At 37.6% G+C, this 25,799-nt stretch overlaps 1 protein-coding gene across 3 annotated transcripts in view; it reads right to left on the minus strand.

The window, feature by feature from the left end:
* Positions 1 to 640: 640 nt before the first annotated feature.
* The window catches only part of SINHCAF (SIN3-HDAC complex associated factor), a 29,601-nt gene continuing 4,442 nt past the window's right edge, over positions 641 to 25,799 (minus strand). Inside the window, exons 1-6 of one of the 3 annotated variants that reach the window (XM_082850667.1) lie at positions 21,369 to 21,833; positions 15,780 to 15,927; positions 14,391 to 14,490; positions 12,653 to 12,779; positions 6,152 to 6,302; positions 641 to 2,706 (exon numbers count right to left, since the gene is read on the minus strand). In XM_082850667.1, coding sequence (XP_082706793.1) covers positions 2,547 to 2,706; positions 6,152 to 6,302; positions 12,653 to 12,779; positions 14,391 to 14,490; positions 15,780 to 15,907 — 666 coding nt within the window. In that variant the 5' untranslated portion in view covers positions 15,908 to 15,927; positions 21,369 to 21,833 and the 3' untranslated portion in view covers positions 641 to 2,546. Of the gene's footprint in view, positions 2,707 to 6,151; positions 6,303 to 12,652; positions 12,780 to 14,390; positions 14,491 to 15,779; positions 15,947 to 21,368; positions 21,834 to 25,799 lie in introns of those variants that run through there. The other 2 variants (XM_082850666.1, XM_082850665.1) reach the window with 2 other exon arrangements.

A 25,799-nucleotide genomic window follows, 5' to 3' on the forward strand; every position in this document is an offset into this window, starting at 1 on the left:
TTAATGATGGTTCAACTTAGGATTTTTTGATTTAACAATCACGCAAAAGCGATATGCATTCAGTAGAAATCAGACTTCAACTGTGATCTTTTTCCCAGGCTAGCAATATGCAGTATATGACACTCTTGTGATGCAGCGGCAGGAGGGAGCCACAGTGAGCCACAGACCCCAGTCAGCCACGCGATCAGGAGGGTAAACCACCAGTACATTTAGCCATTCTTGCTTTCACTTTCAGTACAGTATTCAATGAATTACATGAGATAGTCAACACTTTAATGAAAAATAGGTTTTGTGTTAGATGATCTTGCCAACTGTAAGCTAATGTAAATGTTCTGAGCATGTTTAAGGTAGACTAGGCTAAGCTATGATGTATTAAATGCATTTTTGACTTACAATATTTTCAACTTACTTTGGGTTTATTGGGACGTAGCCCCATGGTAAGTGGAGGAAGATCTGTATTTTAAAGTCTGTATTTCTCAGTAAAGAGGACTTCTTTCCTTCATGGCTTGTTATAATACTAAGGGCTTACACTGAGTATCTGTGAGGATTAAAAACATTAGTTACTCTTACTTAAGAACACCTTTCAGACAAAGCCACAAAACAGCTTCTTTTATTTTCTAGTAAGACTAAATTTATTCAATACCCTAGTAAAAGTTTTGATTATAAGTATCCAACAGTATAAAAAGTACAAAACAGATTTGTAGATTTCTAATATATTAATACAAAGTGCATGACTACATACAGTACATCCTACAGGCAAAGAGAGGTGGAAGGGGAAAAAGAAGACTGTGGTTGAGGTCTAGTAATAAATAAATAAATACAGAAGTAGAGATGATCCATATTATAGTATATTCTACCACCAATACTGCAGCCAAAATGTACAAAAAAAAAAGAGAGAAAAAAAAACCATTTCAAAATAACTCAGGAGGAAGATGATAATGGCTGGGATTCTTGTAACACACCTCAAAGTCTGTGGGAGAGCTGACCCAACTCACTATGTAGTCTGTGCATATGGTGGCTTGTAGTTTTTTCCAGAGGAAGAAATATAAAATTTTAAGTTTAGATTAAGAACTATAAAACTATAGGGTACCCATAAAAATTGGCTCACTCCTTCTTGTTATTTATACTATCCAATCTTTAAAATCCAGTTTTAAAAATAAGCACTGAGTCATGTTATTACAAGGTAGGCAAAGGATCCTCCCGCATTATGAACAGTCTGAACTGGTGATATATTCTTCCTGAACTTTTAGAAAAGAGGCAATAGATAGTACTTTGGTTTGGGTTCAAGTAAAAGGCTTTTAATGAAGGTTTTACAATTGAAGAGCTCCACGTTTAGGATGTATCATCTAACACCTCAATGTTCAGAAAGCCTGACTAAAAGAAACCAAACCAAAACCAACCCACTCAGCATTAACACACACCTCTTTTCTTTTAGTAGAATTTTACTTTAATATAGAATGAAAAACAAAAAACAAAAACCCCAAACCCTAATAGGTTAAAACAAGTCAAACAACCATTCTACACAGATAAAACCTTCACAAAGGTCAACCGAAGTAATCCAGAGCTAAAACTGAATTGTGCAGATTTTCATTGAAGTCACCAGTCATGTAACATAAACAAATTATTTACACACTTGCAAGCCCTCTAAGAAATGTGCCCCAAGAAGCATTAACCTTTGTTTTTTTCATGTGCCATCCTGAAGACTTGCACATTTTATTTTTCAGATCATTTAACATTTTAATAGAGTGCATTCTCTACCAAGGGGTAATGCTTTGGTACTATTCATATAGGATTGCCTATCCTAAAGATTTGACATTTCCCCAAGAGGAACTTTGATTCTGCTTTAGAAGTTTCATATAAATTAAAAACTTTATCAAATATCAATATGGAGGGAGGTGACACAGGATGCAACATATACAGTCAAGTTACCTCTGTATATTTAGAAATTACTCCTTCAAGATATTCGCACTAGAGAGCTTAGTCCGTCCCGCTTAATATTCAGTAGTACAGGTTTGAATCATCAGAACCTTGGCAACACCGTAATATTTCAAAGTTATTAACAACTACCTCTAGGGGCAAGTCTGTACTTACTGAGTTATGACAAATTTATTATAACGAAGGAAAACAAGTGTAGCCAGCCATCTTAAAAAATGCCCCAACCACTGCTTCTCAATATAGAAAGACTAAAACTACATACGTTTATCATACAACAAATCCCATCTCTGTCCCCTGAAATTCCCCTAATTTCATTCATTAGAAGGGGATTTTTTTAAAAAAGCCTTAAAGAGCACTTTACAGCAGCATTCAGCTTTCCTATGAAATACTCAGCATCTTAAATATTATGTACACTTCTTTTTTTCCTTTTAGTAAGCTAGATACTGGCTTCAGACTTTGTGGAACTGGAGGGAGAATAACCCACTCAAAACTATTCTAGAAATCATCTTTTGGCAGAATAACAGGTATCCAAGTTAAAAATAGGAGGGTCATTTTGTTGGTGTTTTCCAAAATTTAACTCATTTTTTGTTCCCCTTCTACATCAACCTCAGTCACCACTCCTGAGTGGAGATGGGCAGAGGCTCTGGCCCCTGAGCCTCCGGCTTCTCAGCAGCTGCCTTCTTATTGCTGCAGCAAGGCTTGAATAGATGTGTGTCGATGAGAACTTCCCCAAAACGGCCTTTATAGATAATGCCACAGCATATTTTCTGTCTAAAAGAAAAAAATGGAGGGACAACAAAACATATTAAATAAGGCAGAAAAATAGGAATACAGAAAAAGGAAACATCTACTTATCATTATAACTAGTACAGCATGATCAAAGGTTTTACTTCCACAATCTCATCACATTCCTAATGAATGGGCTCCTAGAGTGACCCCAATTTGCTAGGTAATGGGAATTACCCAGGCGCCTTAAATCCCACACTGGAATCGTATCAAATATTAAGAGGGAAGAAGGCAATCTGAGAGACAGCAGTCAGTTTCAGAGGCTGCTCCTAAAGTTATAAACAGTTTCCTCCAAAAATCACCCAATCTTAAAGAAAACAGCCACCATAAACAGGCCGATACAGCTGGTGGTTTTATTTCAATACTGAGCAGACAAAAAATATATACACATATTATCAAATATACATAAAGGCATACAAAAATGACAACACAACAAATCATCCATGGCTCACACACTCTAAAAAAAACTATTATTTCCTATGAAGTCCCCCGTATGCCCCTCTCCAATCCCACTCCACCCAATCTCATTCTCTCCTCCTTAATTTCAGGTTTATCACTCTGTTTTTTCTTTATATACAACGTTTGCATCTCTAAACATATTGCTTGTTATCTCATATGTATAATATATAAAATAAAATATATATATAGAAATGCATATATAGGGACTCACACTGTACGCTACAATTGTTTTGCTCAACAGTGACGGAGGTTCATACATATTGTTAGAGCTTTATTTCATTTTAACTTATGTACGGTATTCCACCATGTGAATATACCACAATTTACCCACTCTCCTTCTGATGGGACAATTTTTGCTATTACAAACATGCTGTACATACTGGTGCACAGGTCTGAAGGTGTTTTCCTAGGTTACGTTGCTGGGCTATAGGAATGGGAACGTGTTCAACTTTACTCGAAAATGCAAATTATTTATCAATGTGGTTCCCTTCTATTCCTATTTTGCTAAAGGTTTTATTTTAAACCTTGAAGCAAAGTTCAAATTTATCAAACATCTTCAATATACCACTAATACAATAAGCATTTTCTCCCTCCTTTAGGAAACTGTCAAATTATATTAGTTGGCTTTCTAATGCTTCAAACAATCTCACATCCCTAGAATAAATCTAATCTAGTTATGATATATTGTTTATAACATATCAAAGTTATGTTAGCCTCATAGAATGCTTGGAGCCTATGCCCTCTTTTATCCATAATCTGGAAAAGCCAGTGCAAGATTAGAATCATTTGTTTCTGGAATGTTTGGTAGAATTTGTCTATCTAGGCCTGGGATTTTTTGAGGGAAGACTTCTGACCACTGAATCCATTCCTTTATTATGAGACAATTCAGGTTTTCTACTTTTTCCTGAGACAGTTTTGGTGAAGTGTCTTTTTCTACTAATGTATCCACTTCACCCATATGTTCAAATTTATTGCCATGAAGCTGTTTCTAATATCCTATTGTCTTCTAAACTTCTGCTTTTTCTATAGTTGAATCTCCCTTTTCTTATCCAAGATGCTTATGGATACCATCTCTTTCTCTTGACCTGCTTTATCTCTAGTAACTTTTTTGGTTATGTTTTTCAAGAACCAACTCTTAGCTTTACTGATACTATCCATTCATATTGATTTTCTACTCCATTTATTTCTACTCCTATCTTTAGGATTTCCTTGCTTTTATTTTTTTTTATATTGAGCTTCATTAATCTTTAAATTGGATACATGTAACTTCATTTATTTTAAATCTTTCTTTTGTAAGAAGCATTAAAGGCAACTTTTCTTCTACCTCTTTAACTTCATACCACATGTTTTGATTTGTGGTATTTTTCAGTTTTTTTTTTAGTTATAAGGATTCTCTAATTTATACTTTCTTCTTGAACCCATGGTTTCTTAATTTACAAATATATGGAGGTTTTCATCATTTTATTTTGCTAGATTGATTGATTGATTTATGGATGCGTTGGGTCTTCATTGCTGCACGCAGGCTTTCTCTAGTTGCAGCGAACAGGGGCTGCTCTTCGTTGCGGCACGCAGGCTTCTCATTGCGGTGGCTTCTCTTGATGCGGAGCACGGGCTCTAGGCACACAGGCTTCAGTAGTTGTGGCTTGCGGGCTCAGTAGTTGTGGTGCACGGGCTAACTTGCTCCACAGCACGTGGGATCTTCCTGGACCAGGGATCGAACCCATGTCCCCTGCATTGGCAGGCGGATTCTTAACCACTACACCACCAGGGAAGTCCTGCTAGGTATTTTTTTTTTTTTTTTTTTTTCTGCTAGGTATATTTTAAAACTCTCCATCCTTCCCTTCTTCTCTGGAGGTTTTACATTCTTATTTTTATTCTTTTAGTGGTTATACAGTTAATTAATTGAACTCTAAAGTTATTCAATACATTTACTGTCAACAATGCAAAGATATTAGGACATTTTAACTCCCATCACTTCTATTACTTTGACTTATATGTTACTGTTGTCATTTAATTCTTTTTTTAAAAATTCCCATCTATTATCATTTTAAGCCTTCAGTGTTTGTTTAAATTTACCTATAGGCAACAAATATTTATTTATCCTTCTCAGAATTTCAATCTTGGATCTCTTCTTTCTGCCTATAGAATTTTTGTTATTGAGTCAGTTTGGCAGCAAACTCTCAATTTTCTTTTTCTAGTCAAAAAGTCCTATGCCCTCATTTACGAAAGATATTTTTGCTACATATATATAATTTTAAGTTGAGAGCTATTATCTCTTGGGCCATTGAAGGTATTAATCTATTGTTTTATGGCTTCCGTTGTTCATGCTGAGAATTCAGCTTGTAGGTTTGCTGTTCCTTTGAAAATAATGTCTTTATTCTCTCACTACTTAAAATCTGTTTTGCCTCCCATGTTCCATAGTTTCCCTATGATGTATCTATGGGTGAATCTTCTTCACCCATAAGATAATTGCTTATTACCTTGCTTTTAACTTGTTAGTATCCCCAAATCTGTGAACTAGAAAATCCTTAACCACTTTCTCTTTAAATATTCTCTTTCTTAGTCTATTATCTCTTTTTTGACTTTGGGGTCCCTCATTCACTCAGCATTTGGCCTCTGATTATTCCTTATTAACTTGTCTACTTGTTGATGCCATTTTTAAAGACACAAAAAATATATATACTTCTAGCCCTTTTACTTTTTTTCAGTGGGAGAGTTGGTCAGAATGAATACCTAGTATACTCCATCATAGGAAATTTAGATTTCTTAACATGATTTCTACTTTAAATCAATTTTAATAGAAAAAACACACAAAATCCACACTCTCAGCTCCATTCTTGCCTAATCCACCTCCAAACACATACGCTACCAGCTGTGTGCCAAATGCCACTTAATTGCTAAGGAAGTGGGAAACCGTTGCCTATAATTAAGAAGGTTTGCTGGTTAGAGAGATATTTTCTGTTGCTTTTACCTTTTCCAGTATGTGAGATCTAAAAAGGAAAACACTGGCGTTCTGTTAGAGCCAGAAGCCATCTCTGTATCTGAGCCATCATCTGACTGGTTACTATAACAAGGAGATTGAGCTGGAGAGGCACTTGAGGTGGTACTGTGAGCATCAGAATCTGAAATAAAGTGAAAACAAATTATAATTTCACTATATGCAGCTGCAACTAAGCCTCAGCATAAAACACAGTGAATGAGATAGTAAAAAAAAAGAAAAAATTTATTTTCTATGCACTACTGACATTTGAAGATATTTGTACTAAAGTGTATCTAAAAGAAAATGAGCTTCCAATAAGATGAAGATCTGACACACTTTTCTCTATTCTCCTGCTAATAAGTACAACTAAAAATAGATACGGACACAACACATAAAACAAAACTAAACACTCTGAAAGTCGGCAACAGCTAGTGAGCTCAAGACTTAAGGAAGGAAGCAGGGGTGAGCTCCCTAGCTTTTATGGATTTTCTTTTTGTCTCCTAAATCCCAGTCTTGCAGCTGAAGAAGCCAACAACTCAGAAATGTCAATGGGTGCAGACACACACACACACACACACACACACACACACACACACAGACAACAGAAGCCTGCCCTCTCTAGCCAAAGGACCAGGAAAGGGGCAGCTTAGCGAGAGAGGAATCCTTTCGGAGACAATAACCCCCCCCCCTTTTTTTTTTGCGGTACGCGGGCCTCTCACTGTTGTGGCCTCTCCTGTTGCGAAGCACAGGCTCCGGACACGCAGGCTCAGCGGCCATGGCTCACAGGCCCAGCCGCTCCGCGGCATGTGGGATCTTCCTGGACCGGGGCACGAACCCGTGTCCCCAGCATCGGCAGGCGGACTCTCAACCACTGCGCCACCAGGGAAGCCCAACAATAACCCCTTTACTCCAGCCAAACACCACAGAAAAAAAAAGGGTCCCCACCCCCACCCACTGGAGCAAAGGCCAAGTGGGGAGCCTAGGTTTCCATCCTCCCAAGACTGTTAGGAGGCCCCCCCAACACCTCCACCAGGGTGATGTCAGTGGAAGCCCTCTGAAGAGTCGGGGCCTTCACTGTGGCCCACCGGGAACAGGAGCACCCTCACCACGTGGGAGCCTGAATTCCCAGCCCGCCCCCACCCAGCCGCAGTCAGGAGCTCCTCCTCCCTCAGATACCAAAGGAGGCTGGAAAGGAGGTTAAAAGTCAGGGGGAACCTGACTTTCAACACCACTTGGCAGTAACAAGGTGGTGCCCCCCCCATTTCCCCTTCTGGAAAAAAAAAAGCCAGTTAAAACAGAAGTAATAAAACTCCAAGTCTCACAACACAATTTAAAAATGTCTAGGTTTCAATAAAAAATCGTTACCATATCCAGAACCAGGAAGATCTCAAACTGAATGAAAAGTCAAGCATCTATTAAACACCAAGATGACAGAGACGTTAGCATGATCTGACAAAGATTTTAAAGCAGCTATGACAAAAATGCTTCAATAAGCCATTATGAACAAGTTTGAAATAAATGAAAACACAGCCTCAGCAAGTAGGCCTCAGTTAAAAAAAGCAGCTATAAAGAACCAAGGAACTGAAATCCGAACTGAAAAAATACAATAAGTGAAATAAAAAGCTGAGTAGACAGGCTCAACAGCAGAATGGAGGGGAAAGAGGAAACAATCAGTGAACTGGAAGAAAGAACAACAGAAATCACCCAACCTGTACAATACAAAGAAAACAAATGAAAGAGCCTTAGAGACCTGTGGAACTACAACAGAAAACATACATTCATGTGACTACAGTCCCGGAAGAAGAGGAGAAAGAGGGCGGAGGTGAAAAACTACTCAAATATAACGGCTGAAAACGTGCCAAACTTGGCAAGAGACATAAACCTATAGATACAAGAAGCTGAGCAAACCCCAAACAGGATATACCCAAAGAAATCAATGCCAAGACACATTATAATTAAACTTCTGAACACTAAAGAAAAAGAAAAAAATCTTGAAAGCATCCAAAGAAAAATGATACCTTACCCATAAAGGGAAAACAATAGATCCTGACTTAATAAGGAGTAAAGGCAATTCATCAGATACAAGCTAAACATGATTTAGTGTTTTTGCCCTCAGAAGACTTCATATAAATTTACAAGCCAGAAAATAAATCTTTTGGTTGATAGTCACTGAGCTATAAAGCTATCATACTGCTATTCTCAGCAACAGCAACATCAGACAGGGGTTGAGCCTACCACACATCTTACCTTTGGCTAAAGACTCCCCACCCGCCCCCCAGGATAGGTGGATAGAATAATCCTCCAATTCACAGAACTAATCAAATATTTATTAAGTATCCACTAGACATCAAACCCTGTGTCATATCCTACATGGGAAGAAACAGACTAAAGAAAACTTTTTTGAATAGAGTTCACAAGCATTTTCTATTAACAAAAGTTTATATACAATAGCATAAAATTAAGTATCTAAAACAAAGAAGGCACCAATTGGTGTTTTTAATATGTTCATTTACTTCCAATATATGAATAGCTTAACTTCAGGAAAAAACAACCAAACAAAATTCTCAAGAGTAGCAGGCTTTACATAAAAAAGAATGAAATAATGCCATGTGCAACAAGATGGATGCAACTAGAGATCATCATACTAAGTGAAGTCAGAAAGAGAAAGGCAAATACCATATGACATCACTTATATGTGGAATCTAAAATATGACTCAAATGAACCTATCTATGAAACAGAAACAGAATCACGGACATAGAGAATAGACTGGTTGTTGCCAAGGGGGATGGGGCTGAGGGAGAGAGGAAGTAGGAGGGTGGGGTTAGCATCTATAAGCTTTAACATATAGAATGGATAAACAACAAGGTCCTACTGTATAGCACAGAGGACTATATTCAATATCCTATGATAAACCATAATGGAAAAGAATATTAAAAAAAGAATGGGGCTTCCCTGGTGGCGCAGTGGTTGAGAGTCCGCCTGCCGATGCAGGGGACACGGGTTCGTGCCCTGGTTCGGGAAGATCCCACATGCCGCGGAGCGGCTGGGCCCGTGAGCTATGGCCGCTGAGCCTGCGCGTGCGGAGCCTGTGCTCCACAACGGGAGAGGCCACAACAGTGAGAGGCCCACGTACCGCAAAAAAAAAAAAAAAGAATGTAAAAAATAAAAAAATAAATTAAGAAAAAGGAGTAGCAGGCTTTAAAGGAATAAGTCTACAGGAATATTTAAAAGACTTCCCTGGGACTTCCCTTGTGGTCCAGTGAGTAAGACTCTGCGCTCCCAACGCAAGGGGCCCAGGTTCGATCCCTGGTTGGGGAACTAGATCCTGCGTGTGTGCCGCAACTAAGAAGTCCACATACCACAAATGACAAGCCTGCATGCCACAAATAAGAGTCCGCGTGCTGCAACTAAGAAGTCGTCCACATGCCACAACTAAGAATTCCGCACGCTGCAATTAAAGATCCCACACGTCGCAACTAAGACCCAGTGCAAACTAACTAACTAAATAAATAAACAGCACATACACTGCTAGGGTGTGTGTTTAGAAAAAAAAACAAAAGACTTCCCTAATAATTAACAGCAATAGCAGTCATCTCTATGCTGCTCTAGTGATAGTCATCACTATCCTAGGAAGTGTTTAATATCTATGAACCATTTGAAATTGCAGTTATTTGACCATGTCTACCTATAAAAATGGCAATTTTATATGGTTCAATCTAACACCTGGGACACTAGGATACAATTATATATAGAATCGCAGTTAGGGAAAAAAAAAACTCTCTTCTAGAATGTAAATCAGGAAATTCTTCAAAGAACTGAAATTTTTGAAGTCTTAAACATTAGGTAGGTAGGATTTGGAAAGGCACAAAAGACTAGTTAGATAGCTTGGGGTAGGTGGGGATGATGAGTAAAATTGGAAGCAGAATACACTATGCACACGAAGGGAACTGACCCTTTCCCTAAAATGGTACATCCAAAGACACGCTAGGGGTTTTCCATTTTATTCTACAGCAACCAGAATCATTGCAGGTTTTAGGAAGAAGAATGACAAAAAGAATGGCTAACATTTATATGGGAATTTATTTCGCTTTGTTTTGTTTTACAAAACCCCTTTTACTTGATTATCCTCACTTCTGATTAAGAAATTGTGGTTAAATGTTAAGCAACACCAGGGTTACATATTTGTTCAAGAACTGTAACTCAAATCCAGATCTTCAAGCCCTAAGTCCAATGCCTTTCCAGTACACCACAAAGGAAAGAATGTCCCAGGAAGAGGAATACAGGGCAGGTACATGCAAGACGCATGGAAGCAAATATATAACCAGAGACAGGGAAACCATTTAGTGGGTGATGTATAAAAATTCAAATATCTCAAAACTGTTATGGTGCACACAGCTGCTAGCAATTCACAATGCACCTGGGAAAATAATGTTTCACTCTTGAGTTTCCAAAATCCAGTTATTTTCAGTTTCCAACCCCTCCACAGCACAGCTTTATCACAAAAATCTGAAATTACACTGGACATATTCCCTTAGGTAAGGCAAAAGTTAGTCAGATGTCACTTTCCCTATAATTAAAGGGAGACGCTAAGAATATACAACGAATATCAATTTCTCTACCCCTCAAGTTATAAAAGAAAATTACTATTTTCTAAATGTTCACTAAAACATTTAAAGAGAATAAAGGGTAGAGTCAGTCTTTCTTCCCCCCTTGGTGATAGCTGGTTAAGAAACAAACATGTATAATTAAAATATACACATATTTGATGTTGCCTAAATATTTTACTATAGATGTATTAAAATATTTTAGCCAAAGATTAAATATATTAACAGAATAACTATGGACTGGTAACACCAACTTACCTGAGAGCAGAGTTAGTAGCAGATCTGGAAAGACTCTGGAGTCCTGTGGCATGAGTTACACTATCCCAGAGAGCAGAATGATATTGTAGAAACAGCACAGGGCTTTGCAATTAGACAAACCCCAGGTCAAATTTATCTCTACCACTTACTAAGTGACCTCGGGTCAAGGTGAAATCATTACTTTGTACTTCCTATCCTAATCTCTAAAATAGAAATCATTGGGATAATTATGTATGTAAAGTGCTTGGTACATATACCAAAATGCTCAAGAGATGATAGTTCTCCTTCCTTCCTCTCATTCTATCTGATCAGTAACTTGTCTTTTTCCATTTTTCTAAAACAAGCACTGATTGATAAAACTTTGTCTAACAAGGTCCTACAGATTTTTTTTTTTAGCTGCACTGCACGGGATGCGGCATCTTAGTTCCCCAACCAGGGATGGAACTCGTGCCCCCTGCGGTGGAACCTCAGAGTCCTAACCACTGGACCGCCAGGGAATTCCCCAGGTTTGTTTTTTTTTTTAATCCTGAAAATTCCAATACAGGTCCACCTACAATTCTGAAAATGTTCTCAAAACAAAAGTTTATTCCTAACCCTTTTGGTCACAAAATCTGGCCTGACCTGGACTATAATTAGGTAAGCAAACCTGACTAGCTTATTTACAGTTAGTTTATTCCACCTATATGAATATGCCTACATTTTTCCCACAGAAACACTAATGTGTTTGATTCAATAGTGCTGCCTCAGACCCCCCTGGGTGTAATAAATAACATAATAACATTATATGCAGTGGATTTCCTTTTCAAAATCTGAAATCTAGGGCTTCCCTAGTGGCACAGTGGTTGAGAGTCCGCCTGCCGATGCAGGGGACACAGGCTCGTGCCCCGGTCCGGGAAGATCCCACATGCCGCGGAGCGGCTATGCCCGTGAGCCACGGCCGCTGAGCCTGCGCGTCCGCAGCCTGTGCTCCGCAACGGGAGAGGCCACAGCAATGAGAGGCCCGTGTACCGCAAAAAAAAAAAAATCTGAAATCTAAATTCCTAAATACAGAAGTACCACAAAAGGTCCCCTACCCCCAATGACTTCCAATAAAAGTAGACGAGCTTAATATTAATTTATCATTCCCTTCCCATCCTCTCACCCCACACAACACACCAAGCCCCCTCAAACCTAAAGGTCTTGAGGCTGGCTTTTACTGCGATATCTGAGTTATGATTTCCAAAATTACGCTCCAGAGAACCTGGGCTTTAGTCTCAGATTGTCCACTAATTATTTATATACCTTTCTACATATCTCCAGGCCTCAAACTCCTTAAGAATAAAAATCAAGTAAACAAACTTGAACAGTTCATCCTCTAGAAAATTAAGATGTCAATAAAGAGATCAGAATGCTCTGTGTTCTTAGCACAATCTGAAGAAGTGGCTGGTGAAAGTACTTTTAAGACACCAAAATCAAAGATGAAGTTCGAAGATTTCATAGAAATAAAATATCTCTCCCAAGTCAACATTGCCTCCCACTCTTTTTTTAAAAAGCAATAAAAGAAAATATGGTCCATACATGCCATGTGCCACCCCAGACAAAAATAAAAACAACTATTCTTAAATCCTCATGTTTCAATATCAAACTTACTGTGACGTTTAAATTCCTTCTGCAGTTTACTGATCTGGTTGCTTTTTATCCTGTTTCCAGATAGAGTTTTCACTTTCTTTGGTTTCAGGGTAGTCTTTAGACTGGGTCCTGCCCTTGCATCTACCACCTGGAAGAAAATACTGAATATTTAATACCATTTTAAAAATGACACCTCTGTATTCCCTTGGTTCAGACGAATGCTTATTTGAAGGAGCCAAATTTGAATTTCCTACTCAGTGTTTGAGAGCTCATGTGCACTTTTAATCATCACATGGTATTAAAGAATAATTTATCTAGTGGGTTTTTTCCTTTGAAGTAATAGCAGGAGTCTGCTGGGCAAAAAATTTACATAGATTTTATATATGGTGAAAATGACCCAAGTAGGTTAAGAAAAACCAAACCTAACAACAATTAACATTTCTATAGGATGATGTTCCGCAGTTTACAAAAAGTTTTCATATACTTTTGATTTTAACTTCACCACAAAGCAGTAAGCAGTAATTTGTTACTCCAGTTTTAGGGTAAAGAAAAACAAGAGATATTCAACTATGTATTTTGCCTTATTTCACTAAGCTAGTAAATGGGCAAGGGTGGGTGGGGAAGGGGCCCAGATGCAAATCAGGGTTTTCAGACCTATGCTTTATGCTCTTTTTACTACACACCCTTAATCCCTGAGGTCAGCCACGTGAGGGCAATGGCATGTTCTTCCACAGCCTAGCGTGGCCACTGGTCTAGCCCCATATGGTCTCATTTCTCATGCCTTCACTCACATTGGCTATTTGCAGATTTCTACCCTTATGTAAAAGGTTGACATCACCTTCAAAATCACAATTTGGATCTTCTCCAGGTAAGCTATTAATTAAAGAAAAACTCACATTTTTATAGGTTAACAGACCCACAGAAACCTATTATAATAATGAAACATTGTCACCAAAGGACAGTGTAAGGCTAGTGTAAGAAAAAAGGTAAAGAACAAATATTTTTTGCCCGCTTAAAAACAAACATTTTGTATAAATGTCATAAATCTTCTGAAAGCTAGCATACAGAAAAATTAAATAAGACCTAACGGTGTCGTTCTGGTTATTGAAAATATTTTCTAAAGAATTCTAGTGACGTTATAAAGTGAAATGCAAATAGAAAACACATTTACATTCCAGTTTGATCTCAACTAGATTTAATATAGAGATTAACAATAGCTTCTACGTGAGTGATTACTATGCGTTATACTTTATATATATCATCTCATTCAGTTCTTACAACAGTTCTGTGAGACAGCTATTATCTTTGCACTTTATAAATAAATGTCACTTGCCCAAAGTTCACAACTAGTAAGTGGTAAAGGCAGGCTTTAAATCCAGTTCTGATTATAAACCAATGTGCTCATTAGTACCAACATGAATTAGGACATACATAATCCTAGGAGATGAAAAAAAGGATCCATGTCTAATTAACTCTAGGAATTTCTGGGTTAAACCTAAAAATATGTGAAATGTACACTGTGGATCTCCAAAAATGGGTATATTTGATACAACCTTAGAGAAATGCCATACCAAGCTATTTTGCTCCCCAAAATGCCAAAATGTTAAGTGATTATATCTGAGCAGCAACTAGTGCTTTTCTTTATTCTTTTCAGACTTTTCTACCCTAGGAACATATTATTTCCTAAATTAGGGGGAAAAATTAATGTTACTTTAAATATAACAGAGGTATAATTGAGAAAGACGAAAGATGAACTCACATGATTCCAGTTTTTTTTTGATCCTGCTGGCAATTTCTTCCATCTTTTCACAAGCAGGACACAGGCATTACAGATGTCTCCTGAACGAGTCTCATGTAACCTGATAAGAAAACAATCAAACCTTTATTAGTCTCCTTTACATTAAAGAACTCATACAAGTACATTTCTTTTAGAAATAACACTATTTATAGTTTATAGATGTTATTTCTAATTGTCTGGAGTGATCCAGTTCCATTGTTTCTGTAGAATATTTCAGAAATATAATTAACTTCTAGATCCAATGAATCAATTCCATTTGGTCATTTTAAAATAAGGAATGTTTTTTAAAACAATAGCAAAATTTAAGACCTAGAGAAGATCCTGGTCACCATGGTTTTAAACAATGCTGTCCAATTAATCTTTCTTGAAATGTGTAGATACTTCATAAGCAATAAAACACGACCCTTTAAGTAAAATAGTGTGCCGTGATATTCTAGTTTCACAACAAACAAAACCAGAGAGGCACTGTAATTTTTTTTTTAATGAATATATCTGCATGGGGGAAAGAAATCTATGGTTACCAAGCTATTTTTTAATTGTCTCTCTGAGGAATTTTTCATATACTACACTTTTCCTGTATTATAAATACACAGAAAAATACTAATAACATTTATTATATATACAACTGGAAATAAAGACATTAGGAGAAAAATGTAATTTCAAAAGGCAAGGTTGGTTAGTGGAGACTCTTTGACAACCTTCAAAATTAAGTACAAAGTCTAGGATTAACAATAAATAATCCACAAAATGTTTTGATAAGAAAGAACAGCGGTGAAATTAATTTCTAACATGGGAAATGGCTCAACATTAAGTATTTTATTTCATCCAAGTATTTGTTGGAAAGTAATTTCCATTTTATTAAGCAGAGGTTTATTGTCAAAAGATAAATAAAGAACGAAATTATAAAATAAAAGCTAACATAGCCTGACAGGTTTCAGGGCAGTACATTAAGTCCTGCTAGTATCCTCAGCAGATTGGGTTAAAATATATTTCTGTAATTTAGAAAAACAATACAAAGGACAGAAAACTAGTGGAGGACAATTACTGTAAGAGAGAATAAGGGTAATTTTTTTTAAAAAATCTCTTTGTACATCCTGAAGTTAACAAAAGGGTTTGTTTGATTATAACTTCTAAAGGGCTTCACAATTAATTTGGTAGTTCCTCATAATCTGGAAAAAGGAAGGCTGTCAGTATTGTTTGATTTAAGAGCAAGTGCCATGAAATAACCTAGATTAGAATATGAGTGATTTTAATTATTAGCACACTGTTCCAATCCCTTTGCTTAGAAATACTTCTGTATACTGTGATCTTTTTCACTCCAAAAATGGTACAAACATCACATGATCTTACCCAAAACAGCTCTGGAAGTCCTTTTCATAGCGTTTACTGTCAGTGAATCGAGAACTGGAGGATTTAGCTCTGCAAATACAGCAGCCCTCTATACTTCGGTACATCTTTGGCTTGTGAAAACCAAACATCTTTTCTTCTGGGCAATAGTCTGTAAAGCCGAGGGAATTGATGACACAGCTTTGTTGAGGGCTATAACAAGAAACCATTAAAAGCGAACTCTCTGCTCCACCCTACCCCCAGCAATGCGGTACTACATGACCGAGAGAGGAGGGCACTGGTGAAAACCTCTTGGACCCACCTCAATTCTAGGCACACGAGCATAGCAAGTGTCTAAAACACACAAAGTAGCTCAGGTATTTAACAAGGCTTCTACTACCTCCTTCTCCCCTCCTGGCAAACACTCATTCTAAAATTGCAGGAAGGGTACTTCCCTGGTGGTGCAGTGGTTAAGGGTCCACCTGCCAATGCGGGGGACACCGGTTCGATCCCTGGTCGGGGAGGATCCCACATGCTGCGGGGCAGCTGGGCCCGTGCGCCACAACTACTGAGGCTGCGCTCTAGAGCCCACAAGCCACAACTACCGAAGCCCACACGTCTGCAGCCCGTGCTCCACGGCGGGAGGGGCCACCGCAATGAGAAGCCCACACGCCACAACGAGGAGTAGCCCCTACTCGCCGCAACTGGAGAGAGCCCGCACGCAGCAGACAAGACCCAACGCAGCCAAAAAAGGATAAATAAATAAATTAATTAATTTTTAAAAATAAATAAAATAAAATTGCAGGAAGGAGGCATTTTCTAAAATTCAAGATTTTAAGTAGAGAATACAACAAACTCTCCCCACTATCCTGTGAAGTAATGGAATCATACACAATGGAGGACACATCCTAAAATTTAAGCTAAGGCACCCCCTTCTATTTTGCATCTCTGCATTAATGTGATTCCCCCCTCTTGGAAAGTTTTGAGCATTTACTACAGGACCACTATTTGATACTAAGCACAAAAGTAGCTCAATATGCATCAACCTACACTACTTTGCCCTACGGGAAATCAGAGGGGATTTCTTCTGTGATAAATGGGAAGTTCTAAGGCAAGTTGTTCCTGAATTGAAACTACTGAAAGGAGGACGTAAAATACACAAAAATCCAGGGTTATAATTTAAGAATAATAATTTTATAAATCATTAAGATAAATTAAGAATGAGCTCATGTTGCCTGCCCAGTGGTCTGCCCCTCACAGCTGTTACAGAGGTTTTTGAAGTTTTTCAATGAGGTGCTGTGCCTTAGAACAGTAATAGTAGGAGGCATATGTTCAAAAACGTAAACTGTGATTTCCATGATCAAAAAAATCTCAACATCAAGCAAGGAAGACAGATTCAGCTCCAGGGCCGGATGCAACAAAAATGTAGCTGGCAGTAAACAAGTACCTTGTAAGTAATTTAGAATATCCAAACCAAGGACCAACTTCACCAGAACATCTGGACTAAGAGAGGTGATGAAACGGTAATGAACAGAAACTAAACCCCAAGGGACAAATCCAGAGCAGGGTGTGTGTGTGTGTGTGTGTGTGTGTGTGTGTGTGTGTGTGTGTGTGTGTGTGTGTGTGTGTGTATAAAGGTCCAAATACAAATTATCACAAAACCATCATATAAAGCATCAAGAAGAGAAAATTATTAATACCAGCTAGATTTGTGCCCACAGTTTTAGGAGTTATAACTACAGAACACCACCCTTTTAAAAGTTCTTTTAGAAATACACTCAAATATACAAGTAAAACAAAAATTTTGGTGTTTGTCTTTGGATGACCTCTTGCCTAACCTCATTCCATTCCATTTCTGGTTAGCCAAACCAGAGCAAGTATATGAAAGTGATTCAGAAAAATAACCAAATATCCAGGATGTCATGTGTGTGTGTGTGTGTGTGTGTGTGTGTGTGTGTGTGTGTTTGAGATGCAGGGATTCTGAAATATAAACAAATGATTTATAACTTGTTTTTAAGAAAATATTTTATCAGTAAATAACTAAAGACTTAAGTCTTCCTTTTAAACAGGGGCCACTGTTCATTAAGTGTTCTTTGATGTTTTTGTTGGTGAGGGAGGCAAGCAAAAAGGGAGGTGCAATGGGGCAGAAGGACACTGATGCATTTCAATAATTAAGCCTAAACTAACAGTTACTTTAAGAATTGTTAAAACAAGAAAATAAAATACTCCTAGTTGATTAAGTTAATTATTTTCATTAAATGAGATTTTTTGAAAGGAAAAAAATGAGGAAGGTGCTCTGTATATAGTAGGAAAAGGCACAGACCTGTGAAATGAGGTAGATTTCTTTTTCCATCTAACAAACCCATATGATGAATGAAAAGAAAATTGCCTCCTGAGAAAATGGCCATGTGCTGCTTTGGAAAAAAACACGTCAAATGACACAGGTTTATAGAAACTTATTAAAATAAGTACTCAGAAAGTAGAAGCTATTGCTTTAATTTGTATATTTCTGTTTTGAGGCAAAAATGTAACATAACTTTCTAGTCCTTACACCAACCTGTGGGCTCTCCAAACTCCCCCAACACCTTCCATTACCATCAAGGTCAAAAGTCCAGAGTTTCTCTTGCAGTCACCAGCTTCATCAATAGCTCTAGGAAACTTCAACCTCTCTTCTCAGCAAGGATAAAGGAAGTACAGCAAGAAAGGCCAGTTCATTCCATTAACACACAGACCAAATCCTATTACAACAGACAGACTCCTATCTCTACCCTCACAATCCCCTTCTCTCCACAAATAAACATGCCATCAAAACTATACAAAAATCAGATCATCTCCAATATATGAACTACCTTCCCTGAGGCTGGATTTGACCAAGAAGCCAGAGTTTGTGCCAGTTATCATGGGGGCAAGCTGCTAAGAAATACTAGGGCTACCGCTAGGTACTGAGGCTTTCCTTTTCATCAGCAGCTACTGTGAATCAACTGTTCATCTTCAGTATGATTTTTGTTGTTGTTGGGGATCTCCACAAAACTTACCCAATAGTACCAGTGAAACAATCCATTCTTCAGCTTGAGGATAGTCTTCTTAGACATCAGAAAAAATATAATAGCCTGATGTCTTCTGATTGATAATCTTTTATGTAGCTCTGCAACCTTTTTTTCCTGACAAAATTCTTCTGCCTAAACATCTGAGTGGGGTCTAAATCCTAGGGTTCACCCTCTTCCAAGCAGTGCTAAATGCAGTAAGGAGGCAGGCACTTGTCCTAATGCAGCACACAAGTAGCGCGTGAGCCTTTTAACGGATGATTACTTAATAAACCTATTAAACCTTTTCTGAGCTTATTCCTGCACTTGAGAGGTACCTGGGCATCTGCAGCAAATACACAGGCGTTTCATTTTGGGCTCTGTTTACAGCAACCCAGTTAAGCAGTGGTTGGTGTTTAGCCATTTTGAGCTTTGGGGAGCACAGAGATTAACTGAAAATATTTTCACAAAATCTACAGACCCACTAATGTTTTAAAAAACAAAAAACCTTACCTAATCTCTGAGAAAAAACTAAGGACACAAACTGGCTCTGAAACCAAGTTACTTTGTATATTTGAGAAGGTAGTGGGTGAGCATGGCACATTTGATTTTAAACTTGGAATTTCTGTTCTCTCAACAAACCGGGTGGTTCTTTAGAATACTTCTTTCCTATAAAAATACTGAATCACTATGTTGTATACCCAAAACTAACATAATATTGTGAATCAACTTCAATTTTAAAAAAAGAGTATTTCTTTCCTAATCCCACATTTGTGCAATATTAAATGATCCCTCCAGAACAATCTATTTTATTTGTTCAAATTATTTGTGATTTTTGCATCTATTCTTATAGGTGTCACATCATTCAGCAGTGTTTTAATAGAAGGAAGCTAATACCATCTGCTTCCTAATTGATGAATAGTTACAGATGAGAGTGTACCCCGTACAATCTCACCCTTAAGCATGTATTTGCAGAAGGCAGAAGAAAATTTACCTTTGAGATAAAGGCAAAAATCAGAAAGAAGTAAAATGCTGATTAAAAACCATCATTTGCCTTCTAAAATTAGATAGCAGTGATAGCTGCAAAACTCTAAATACACTAAAAGCCACTGAATTGTACACTTTAAAGAGTGAATTTTATGGTACATAAATTATATCTCAATAAGCTTGTTTTTAAAAATAAAAATAGACTGGGTTGGGAATTCTCTTGTCTTTATTCATCTTTGTAACCTCAGCACCTAGAATAGTGCCAATCGTGTGGTATGTACTCAATAAATGTGTTGATTAAACTTTTTTAAAAAGCTGTCATTTGTATAGCACTTCATGTTTTACAAAGCACTTTCATTGACATTAGTTCTTTATCTACTGTCAGCCAAAAAGCCACAAATTTTTTTCAATACTGTAACAGTTAAAGACAAATCAACCATGCTGAAATTACTGTTCCGTCCAATTTAATTCAATCGCCCCAAATTAAAAAGATTAAAGTTAATAGCTAAGTCAGCAAAAGCCATAAGAGAAATAACTATAATTACATGAACAAATAGCATACATAGACAACAATGTGAATTTTTTAAATGCAACAATCAATTCTAAACATTTGTTTTGATTGATTTACTGGGGTTTCTTCCACTTTAAAACTTCCAAAAAGTTGATCGTAAAAATTCAGTGATCGGGCTTCCCTGGCGTCACAGTGGTTAAGAAGCCACCTGCCAATGCAGGGGACACGTGTTCGAGCCCTGGTCCGGGAAGATCCCACATGCCGTGGAGCAACTAAGCCGGTGCACCACAGCTACTGAGCCTGCACTCTAGAACCCGTGAGCCACAACTATTGAGCCTGCGTGCTACAACTACTGAAGCCCACGTGCCACAACTACTGAAACCCACACGCCTAGAGCCCGTGCTCCACAATAAGAGAAACCACCACAATGAGAAGCCCACGCTCCGCAACGAAGAGTAGACCCCACTCGCCGCAACTAGAGAAAGCCCACGCGCAGCAACAAAGACCCAACGCAGCCAAAAATAAAATAAATAAATAAATTTACCTTTAAAAAGAATTCAATCATCAACTTAATGAAAGGATGGGAAATGCAACCTTACTGTTGGACAAGGAAAGGCTGCAGTAACCACTGTTTATCAAGATACAAAAGAGCCAATTCTAATCTGATCTAATGAGATTATGAAGCCAAGGAGCAGGGATGATGTCTTACTACACTTAATTCGGCACACATAAGGTAAGTTTACTAAGTACAATACAATATAAATGGGAAAGAAATCTTCACAGCCAATAGTGAAGGGATGCTATTTAAGAAAAGTTTTCTGAAAAATAGCTCGAAGGCGATGTCTTACAATTTTTAATAATACCAAATACCTGATTTTAAGTTCCAACTAAGAAACAGTATGAAGAATCGTGAAATGCAAATTTTAGAGCTTCTAGTACCCTTTTTAATATGGAATTAGGAGACAGTGAGGTGAAGAACTTAATTCTGCAGAGTATTTTCTTGTCTTTCAAATCTTATAAGGGTGTGATTTTAACATTTAGGAAAATGGAGAGGGTCCTTATTATGATAAATGTAACATGTATTAGGCTCACCTTAGTTGTTATGTATGCTTTGAAGGACACCAATAGTTCCTCCAATGTAATAACTTCCCCAATTTTACTTTCTAGACTCCTTCTGGGTAGTAAAGTCTTTCTTATTTTCAAAACTCAAAATGCCACTGGATGGACTAGATAGATAGAAGAAAACAGAGAGAAGTAAGTATGCCAACGATGATAAATCAGCTTTACAGTTAACTTCACAACTTGTCCATGCCATCTTGAGAAGTGAAATTCTGATGCACAAATTAGGGGTGCAACCTCCCAAATTAAAATATTCCTCAATTAAAGTTATCTTAGTTTTCAACAGACCAAAACCCTATAGCTTCTAATCATCACTTTTTCTCTCTAAAATCCAAATGACCTAGACCTTTAAAAAAAAAATACAGAAGAAATTGGAAGCAACCTAAATGTCCATGGATTCTCAGACTGGTTTACATATGGTGTCTTCATAATACAGAATACCCTTTCAGCCCTTCAAAAGATGGCAGTAGTTCTACGACATGTGCAGGGAGGGAACTTTTATCCAAGGTATCTTGTTATACAGTATAATCCCATAGTATGCTTTTAATGAGAACTTAAATACACAAACTGGCTTTTTAAAATAGATTTTTAAAAACTAGTAAACAGCAGTTGCCTCTGAAGGGTGCAAGAATGAAGGAGGCTTACTTTCACTTTACTCCCTTCTATACTGATATTTTTTTTAATCAAGTGCACCACACCCCAAAACCTTAGTTATCATCACATATCTTAACTAAAGAGGAATCTGAAAACTCCCAGAGAGTTTAAATAAACTTCCTCAAAGACATACGGACAGAGACACACATTAGGAAATATATTCCACAGGAGAGAGTACAGAATAGACTAGTAAAATCAGAACAGACAGAACAGAATGGGAAGGAAACTGCAGAGAAGAGACAAGCAAAAGATTTGTAAAGTGGGAAGGAAGCAGTGGTGAACAAAGACAAAAGGAACCGAGCAACCAAAGACAACTTTGAAGTGAAGGAGATGTATTCTTTAGACCTGAACTTTAAACGGCAGGATGATGGGAAATGAAGAGAAATACGAAAAAACACTCATGATCAAAAGCTATGGGCAACCTTGAGTTCGTGGAACTAGTAATGCTACCCTCAACACCATTTTAGTCAACAGTACGCTATCTTTAATCACATATAAGTACAGGATCCAGTAAACACTAACAGTGTAACTGGAGCAACACTTCACAAAGGGTCAAACAGGACTGAGTGTTTTGTGTTCTCCTACTGCTAGGCCACTTGGATGCAGTATTCCCCTACAAGGAGACATGTTTCGGCAGGGCTTAAGGAAAGCCATGGAGCAATTAAACACTACTATTTCCTCTCACCTGCTTCTAGTAGAGACCAACCCACATCCCAACACCAAAGGTTCTGAATTTACTGATTCACTTTTTTAAGTGAAATTTAACAATTTAAACCTGGCTGGAGGAAAACCGAAAAAGAGGTGATGGATCCCCACTTGTTCGCCAATAGCTTCTCCAAACATGTATCCAGCCTGAGAAATTACATGGTAAAATATTTATACAGTGGTGCCTATGGAATCCACGTTAGCAGAATCTAGAACTCCTCCTACGGGAAAGCGGTCAAACTCAGAAATAAGTGTTCAGCTGAAGTAGCACAGGTTAAAAATAAAAATCACAAATCCAGGTCTGAGTTTTAGATAGTATAAAAAAATCCCATTTTGACAGTGTTATAAAAAAAACCTGGGTATCCCAATACCAGATTAAGAGAGATTCCAGTGGATGGGAAAGTTAAAGGTTGGGAACATAGTATTTATTTGCTTTTAAGAGATCATTATCAGTAAGACATGTAACTATTGTGAGTGTGGTGAAGAAGGCGCTATGAGGCAAGTTGGAGTCTATTTCTGCTTTTGTCTTTACAAGTAAATACGAAGTCACTTAGAATTTTACTTCTCCCTTTGTAATATTAGGGTGAAATCACTTAGAATTTTAACTTCTCCCTTCGTAATATTAGGGTGAAACCTCACTTCTACTTTCCAGGGACGCTGTGAAGCAAGAGTAGAAGATAGCAGTGTATGTACATCATTTATTTCCTTAAATTTATAAGACTTGCACATTATAGAAATATGAACTCTATCTGTCCCAAGGCACGCACAACAAATTAAAATGAAGGTAGAATCTTGATTTCTGAAGGTTTTCTTTTAAGACCACGTTTGTGGGAAAAGAGAAACTTAGCATTTTCAGAGAGACTTTTAAGTTCATGAAACTAGACCATATTCCTTTCAGTGAAGCTTGTTCTCCCATTTTCAAGTTTGACAAAAATGTGAAGAAAGCACACACCTGGTCTAACCCAAACCTCAGGAAAGTTCCTTAAGCTCTCTGAAGCACCAATACAAGAACTGGCAGTCCTAACCTTTAAATGCCCCAAATTGATTATATAGTCTTCTCTTCCAAACACGCTCTTCCTGTGTTCACCTATCTTGGTTATCATCCATACAGTCACACATAAAATCTGCAAGTCAACTAGGCTCTCTCTTCTCATCCTCTGCATGGTCCCCACCATGTCCACGATGAAATCCTTAGAAAAATCTGCTTCTTCTTTCACTTCTCTGGTTCATGTCCCTTCCATCCCCATTGCCTGTTTGTCCCTCATTATGGTGTTCGAACACCTGTCAGAGCCTCATAACCGACTTCCTTGCACCCTTCAAACAGGTGGTATCTTCCTAAAGTTCAAATGTTAATATCCCTTCCAAGGTACCAACACTGGCTTCAGGATACATCCAAACTCCTTGGCAAGAAATTCAAAGCTTTTCAGGATCTAGTCCTGGCTACCAGCTGCTCCCAACTTAGAATTCTGATATTCCAGGAGTGTCAAACCAACTTTAATAACTAGCCGCATCTCTACTTAGGCTCCTATTTTTGTCCAAGATGGTTTCTCCTCCATCCCCTTAACCTGAGAAATTTTTTAAGGATTATATCTTTTTACAAAACCTTTCCATAGCTAACAAACACACCTGAACTTGTTTAATATGTTATTTCCTCTACTCAATGATAAACCGTTACAGGGCAGAAACTAAATGTATTATTTCCTCTACTCAATGATAAACTGTTACAGGGCAGAAAGTCTTACATTACAACCAGGTGCTGAACGTACAAAGTATACAAAACTGGGTGGAACTTGCTAAGAAGAGCGGGGTGGCCAAAATAGTGTTGAACAGTGTTTTTAAGGGCATGAAATAGGAATGGTGTCCATAATAAAAACATGTATTAAAAAACTGATGTTTTGAATGGTGTCATTTTTCTTTAACATTTAGTCTGTTGACTTTTGTGGAAAAAAATTGTGAGCTTTAAAGATTTCCAGGAAATGTAAACCAAATGAATTACTTTAATTAGAAAAGATTAATAGTAAACAAGTCAATGCTTTCATAACAACTGGTAGAAGAAATATTTCTTGCTGATTTCAAGCAGGCACGTGGAGAGGAAGGGAAGATTAGGAGAATACTGTGCGGAGAAATGAATCGCAAAATGAGAGCTATTTAAACTCAGCATACATTAACACCAACCAAATTTAAAAAAACATTAATCCAAACAAACTTATAGTACGTGAAAACAACTAAATATGAAGCTAGAAATGAATTAGTTTAGTTCAACTGCAACTTTTGTACTTGAATATATAATAGCAAATGTGCCTGTGACTTCCGTATTTCTAATACAAAAAGAAAACTTCGCTCCCTTGAAAATACACTCCCCCTTCTTATGCATTAGCTGCATTTCCAGATCATTTCCATAATACAGAAAACCTTAGCTGCAGATTCAATTAAAAGAGAAACTGACAAAGAAGAGAGAAAGAAACTGGAGAACCAAAAGACAATAAAATATTTTCACTTTATAACAGGACACTCTTGTGGACAAGAGAAATCAGGAAGAAAGAAAATAGCATATTCTAGATTTCCACAGGACTTTTTGATGTAAAGTGGTTGAATCAGAATTGGATTGGCAACCAGGAGTTGAAGGCAGTGTACTCCCAGAACCAGTTCCTGAAGGTGGGAGAGAGGCCAAAGACATTCATTCTTTCCACTCATCATTTACTGAATTACTTCCTCCAGCAAGGAAACTGATCCAGGCCTCAGTTTTGTCTTCTGTAAAATGTCCACTTCCCAAAGTTGTCAGGACAATAGTCAGTATTTACCAAGCACATGATTTGCTTATTTATATCCCCAAGAACCAGGTATTATTATTATTATTGCTATTCTGCAGGTGACAAAATTTGACTACAAAATGACTTACATCTTTAAGATGATCAAGTCTTTGGAACCTAGGCATTTCAACCCCAGAGGCTTTTGAACAACTAACCTAGTGCCTCAACAAATGTGTTCCCCTCATTCTTAGCCAATTATATTCCCAACACTGCTTAGGGAAAAAAAGAAAACATA

This window comes from Leucopleurus acutus (genome assembly GCF_964270905.1).
Source record: "Leucopleurus acutus genome assembly, chromosome: 11".
Lineage (NCBI taxonomy): Eukaryota > Metazoa > Chordata > Mammalia > Artiodactyla > Delphinidae > Leucopleurus > Leucopleurus acutus.